The sequence below is a fragment of the Aedes albopictus genome, chromosome 1, assembly GCF_035046485.1.
Source record: "Aedes albopictus strain Foshan chromosome 1, AalbF5, whole genome shotgun sequence".
NCBI lineage: Eukaryota > Metazoa > Arthropoda > Insecta > Diptera > Culicidae > Aedes > Aedes albopictus.
In genome coordinates this window covers 306873684-306879683 of record NC_085136.1, presented here as the reverse complement: position 1 = coordinate 306879683, position 6000 = coordinate 306873684, and the positions used below count along the sequence as shown (strand labels likewise).

The 6000-nt window shown below is 48.9% G+C and overlaps 1 protein-coding gene across 1 annotated transcript; it reads right to left on the bottom strand.

The window, feature by feature from the left end:
• Positions 1-430: 430 nt before the first annotated feature.
• On the bottom strand, positions 431-4090 carry LOC109623203 (uncharacterized). Its single transcript, XM_062847098.1, has 4 exons — positions 2892-4090; positions 2429-2840; positions 1022-2124; positions 431-959 (listed from the first exon to the last, which is right to left on the bottom strand). Exons 1-4 carry the CDS (start codon positions 4000-4002, stop codon positions 544-546), a joined length of 3042 nt encoding a protein of 1013 aa, XP_062703082.1. The 5' UTR covers positions 4003-4090; the 3' UTR covers positions 431-543.
• Positions 4091-6000: the final 1910 nt, after the last annotated feature.

Sequence of the window (6000 nt, the reverse complement as noted above, 5' to 3'; positions counted from 1 at the left end):
TTGAACACCCATGATGGGGTATGAAGGTCATCAACGGAAGCTTTATATAGTTCTGTTCAGGGCTTTGAAGGTTCGCAAAGATCCGCAAAGCATTACGAAATCGCACGAAGGTCCTCCAAAGGCTGTGAAGGTCTACAAATGAATGCATGAGTGCCACAAAAATAATTCTTCATACAAATGACGTTAAGAAGGTCGAAAAGGGATACTATTGGTCAACGTTAGCGTTCTGTAAAACCTGATGCACGATCTAGTTCTAAAACAATTCTTCTTTTTTCTTTCTCATTCCAGGTACGTGTCGTATCCAAACCCTAAACAGATAATCACAGGTAACATGCTCAGATTTACACCTCGCAAGCCCGGATCAATCAACAAATTACTGCGGGGGCTTCCAATTAAGGCTATCTTTCCGCAAACAATAAGAAATTTCAAATATTTGGGTTGATGCGCTTTCCACGAGCTTATTTATTCCTTATCTATACTTTATGTTTCCTAACAAACAATGCTTATCTGTCAATATCCATCCGGTGCGACCGCCCCGACCACCTAAATCCTCTCAATCAGCAGCGGTATGCCTCCCAACGGCGACGGTATACCGGACTTTGGATTGACCACCAACCGGTCCGGTGTGTTCGGACTGGGTCGCACTCGAAAACGCCGCAGTACCGTTATCAGGCCCACTCGTGTCTGCATCAGCCCGAAGCGCATCCCGATACAGTTGCGGGGACCTTCGCCGAAGGGGAGGTAGACAAACGGGTGCCGGGCGGCACGGTTTTCGGCGTTGAATCGCTCCGGATCGAACCGGTCCGGGTCCGGGTAGTAGTCCGGGTCGTGGTGCAGCGCGTGCACCGGGATGAACACGAACGTGCGCTGGGGGATTTTCAGGGTTGTGTTCGGGATGTCGTAGGGCTGGTTGGAGGTGCGTAGCAGGGCGTCCACGACCGGGTGCTTGCGGAGGGTTTCTGGGGTTCGAGGGATTGAGATGAGATTATGAGGTTTTGAGAGAGGTTTCAAGGGAACTTACCGTCGATGACCATGTTGAGGTATTCCACGGAGGACACGGATTCGTACGTTAGTTCGCCTTTTCCGCAGACTTTGAAGATTTCGGCGCGTAATTTATCCTGAATTTCCTGGTTTCTGGCCAACTCGAACAGGCAGTTGACCATGGTGGTTGAGGAAGTCTCGAATCCGGCCACGAAGAAGATGAAAGACTGGGCAGTGATCTCGTTCATTGTCAGCTGCTCTTCAAGCTTTTCGCTGTTCTTCATCTGGATCAGTATGTTCATGAAGTCATTGCGTTGAACGTTGTTCCGCTCTCGATGCTCGATCGTTTCCCGTACCATGTTTGTGAAGAACTTCTCTACCTCATCTGGGGTAGCTTTGAGCTTGAGCGTAGTAGCCAAACCTTTGAAGATCATCAGAACGATCATCCACAGCATCTGCCCGACGGATTGTTCGAAAATCTTCCGTGAGACTTCCCGGAATCGGCAGTTTGTAGCTCGCAAACTGTTGCATTCGATTCCAAATGCGCATGATCCGATTACGTCAGTCGTAAATCCAGCTAGAACGTTCTTCATCTCCAGTTCCGTTGATCCACTCTCGGTCTTCTCCAACAGGAAATCCTTCAAGTCCTCCGCAACGTTACGAATTGTTCCAAACATCATCTTCATCTTACCGGAAGTGAAAGTCGGGGACAGCTTTGCTCTCAATTGACGCCACGCTTGACCTTCCAAGGAGAACAAGTGACCGGTCATGGGGTCCACCTCCGGGTTGTTGTAGACTCCTCGATCGTGGAAGGAGTTGAAGTCCTTTACCAGCATCGCCTTGATTAGGTCCGGGTCGACAACCACCGTCGAAGGCACTAGGAACAGTACCGTTCCTCCGATGGGCAGCTTCCTCGCTTTGAACTCATTATACAGCCGCTGATTGATGTACTGCATGTGTTCGGTCTGGTTCATGTTCTTGTAGTCACCGTAGATCATCTTCGCCCGGCCGGTACACGGGAAGTTACGGTCCTTCCAAAAGCTACGCTTCTTGTCCAGGTACAGAAATATGCATCCCGCCGATGCAAGTACCAGCGTGATACCGATCGCTAGATACAGCTCGAACAGAGCCATGATGAACCGTGTCAGGTTCGCACGATAACTCAATTACGACTGACGAACTGATGGATGGGCGTCGATTGAAAACTGCGGCGCAACTCGCGCCGGTCGTTATCTCTCACGCGCGAGAGGCTTGACTTTAGATTATGCTCTCTTCCGAGAGAGAAGAGCAGAGCTCCTCACTCTCCCAACGAAGGTCACTGATGATTGGGGGGCAAGTTCAAGGTCTTTTCTTCCGGGAATTGAAACTGATCAGATGGTTGATTGGTTGCGTTAGTTTATTGCTGAGTTGCAACATCTACCTACCCGACTAACCTAAAATAACTCATATCTTATCATACCGTAGATAATTCCCTCCCTCCGGTGATAGCACAAACGATTTCACATCGAACACTATCTTGTCGGGTGTCTTCGGTGACGGTGAAAATCTAAAGTTGCGCAGCAAAGTGATCAACCCGATTTTAGTCTGCATGACTCCAAAGCGCATTCCGATACAGTTGCGTGGACCTTCTCCGAATGGGATGTAGGCATACGGATGCCGGCCCTGGACCACTTCCGGAAGAAACCGATCCGGATCAAAACGGTCCGGATCCGGGTAGTATTCCGGATCATGATGCAATGCGTACACCGGGATGGTGATCATCGTCTGCGCCGGAAGAACGTAGTTAGTTCCGGGGACCGTGTAGTCGGAGTTCGGGACGCGGTTCAAACTCTCGATCGGAGGGTACTTGCGAAGTGTTTCTGAAATAAACCAATGAGTTGAGGTATTCTAAAGTGCTTCAAAGATCTTACCGTTCACGACGTTGTCCAAATAGCGAAGACCCATAACCAGGTCGTATGTGACTTGGCCATCATTGGCAGCTACAGCTTCTTCTATATCCTCTCGCAACCTCTCCTGAATATCCGGATTCTTCGCCAGCTCGTACAGACAGAAGTTCATCGTAGTCGATGACGTCTCATACCCAGCAATGAAGAACACGAAGCACTGTGCCGCCAGCTCGTCCATCGTCAATCCTCTCGCTGCCGCCTCCTCCGCTTCGTCCAACTGATCCACCAATCGGCCCTTGTTCTTCAGCTGCAACAGCAGGTTCATGAAGTCATTCCTCTGCACGTTATTTTTCTCCCTGAACTCCACCGTCTCTCGCACCAACCCCATGAAGAACTTCTCCACCCCGGCGTCCGTTATCTTTATCCCCATCGTCCGTGCCAAATCCTTGAACAACGACGCAAATATGAACTTCGCCAGCGTTGACAACTTCTGCTCGAACACCTTCTTCCCATACTTCAAAAAATCCGAGTCCGGATTCTTCAGCGTATTACACTCAATCCCAAAAGCGCACGTCCCGATAACGTCCGTCGTGAAACTTGCCAGCACCTCCTTCATCTCGATCACCGACTCCCGCTGCCTACACTCCACCATGAACCGCCGGAACTCCTCCGCCACGTCCATGATCGTCCCGAACATCGCCTTCATCCGCCCGGACGTGAACGTCGGCGTCAACATCTGCCTCAGAATCCTCCACTGCAGACCCTCTAGCAAAAACAGCTGCCCCGACAACGGATCATCCTTCGGGTTGTTATAGATCCCCCGATCGTGGAACACCGCAAAGTCCCTGACCAGCATCGTTTTCACCAGCTCCGGATCCACCACCAGAACCGCCGGAACGGCAAAGAAACTAAACCCACCGAAACTCTCGCCACGTTTTTTGAAATCCTGGTACAGCTCCCGGTTCACATGCGCCGCGTGCTTGTTGGTGACCACGCCGCGAACATGCCCCAGCAGAAACTCCGGATTCGGCGCGCAAGGGATTCCCCGATCGGACCAGAACCGGTGACGGCTACGGATGTAGAGGGCGGCGGCCGTCAGCAGCGCCACCACCACCGCCGATAAATAAGCTAACATTTTATGATTTGTTCGAGTGGGGAATGCGTCCACTCTCGAAGAGCGACTCGATTGAACTGGGCTTATTGTGGTTGTGGAGACAAACAAGCGTCGCGACGTTTTGAGGCGAATGGCGACACACGCTGTTTATCGTTCCGTTCTCTGCCGGCGATGACTCGCGGTTCGCGGTTGATGACGATCAGATTGGACTGGAGAGGGAGCGGCAGTCATTAATTTACTGTATCTGATGCTGTTTGTGGACGTGACCGAGAGGCTTGAAGAAGTGGATTCAAATTTGTTTGCTTACATTAGTTTGATGCGAATGGATGGGTGCATTGTTGGATATGCAAATAGACGCCGCGCCAGTCGAAATAATGGGGAAGTTGATTGAATTACCTAATATCAATTTCTGGACAGTTGGATGGATAGTGTCCATTGGACACGCCTTTTTGCCTTTCTCGTACACTAAGTGAACTGGAAAGGCTATATGTTCACTCCAAAAATGACTTTTTGATTAAAGGCCCGCAGAGTCGAGTCACATGAGTCACCAAACCACGGCATTTTCGATAACCTGATGAACAGTATAAGCAGAAAAATATTCGCAGACCATATCTAAACCGGTAGTGTTCCGAAACCGGTTCCGGGTGTCCAGCCGGAAGTAGACAAATATAAAAATGAACCTAATCATTGTATGCGACACATCAAAACGCGGCTTTTCCGATACCCTGATGAACGGAAAGTGGGAAAATAGTCTCCGACCATATCTGAACCGATGGTGGGACCAGTTCCGGGTGTCCCGCCGGAAGTGGCTAAAATATAAAAGTGAACCAAACCTATGCATGCGATACATCAAAACGCGGCTTTTCCGATAACCTAATGTACGGTAAGAAGAAAAATTTCAGACCATATCTGAATCGGTAGTGTTCCGGAACCGGTTCCGGGTGTCTCGCCGGAAGTGGCAAATATAAAAGTGAACCAAGCCTATGTATGCGACACATCAAATTGCGGCTTTTCCGATAACCTGATGAACGGTAAGAAGGAAAATAGTCTTAGGCTATATTTGAACCGGCACTGTTCTGGAACCGGTTCCGGGTGTTCCGCCGGAATTGATCAAATGTTAAAATAAACCAAACCCATGCATGCGACATATCAAATAGCAGCTTAGTAAGAAATTTATCTCAGGCCATATTTTGGACAACCAGTAGTGTTTGGGAACCAGCTCCGGGTGTCCCACCGGAATTGGCCAAATGTAAAAGTGAACCGAACCCATGTGATACATCAAATCACGACTTTTTCGATAACCTGATGAATGGTTAGCAAGAAAATAGGCTTAGACCATATTTAAAACACCCGCAGTGTTCCAGAATTGGTTCCGGGTGTCCTGTAGAAAGTGGCCAAATATAAAAATGAGCCAAACCCATGCATGCGGCACATCAAATAGCTGCTTTTTCGATAGCCGGAAAAGGAAATAAATCTCCGGCAGTGTTCCGGAGCCAGTTCTGGGTGTCCCACCGGAAGTGAAAATATGTAAAAGTGAACCAAATCCATGCGACACATCAAACCACGGCGTTTTTGATAACCTGATGAACGGTCTGCAAGAAAATAGGCTCAAACCACAATAGTGACTACCGCTAGTGTTATAGAACCAGCGTTGGGTGGTTCGCCGGAAATACGAAAGTGAAAAAACCGGTGCAATATAGGAGATCAAAATCTTGACAGAACTAGCAAAAGCGACAACTCCAAACGAAGTTTGGTCCACTTTTGCGTCTAAAGTAACTGCGTAAAATTCTCATGCAACTGGTTGCACCCTCGCGCTCTGCTATATAGTTGACATTTGCATGAGATTAAGTTTGGGGAATTTCACTTGCGGTGCTTAAAAAAACTTTGTCCAAGACCGCAAAGTGATCGGCCTCCAGTGATAGTGAAGGTGGTCATGCAGTCAACTAAGGGGTCTGATATTTTTCAGCTCTGCCTATGCGTTGAACTTGGAATTTGTCAAGAATATGCGCCTTCAATAAG

Excerpts from the sequence above, each read along its gene's own strand:
- LOC109623203 (XM_062847098.1), bottom strand. The coding sequence starts at position 4,002 with ATGTTAGCTTATTTATCGGCGGTGGTGGTGGCGCTGCTGACGGCCGCC. Across the intron at positions 2,841-2,891 it reads TTTGGACAACGTCGTGAACG|AAACACTTCGCAAGTACCCT; the intron begins GTAAGATCTTTG and ends GGTTTATTTCAG. Across the intron at positions 960-1,021 it reads CCTCAACATGGTCATCGACG|AAACCCTCCGCAAGCACCCG; the intron begins GTAAGTTCCCTT and ends CTCGAACCCCAG.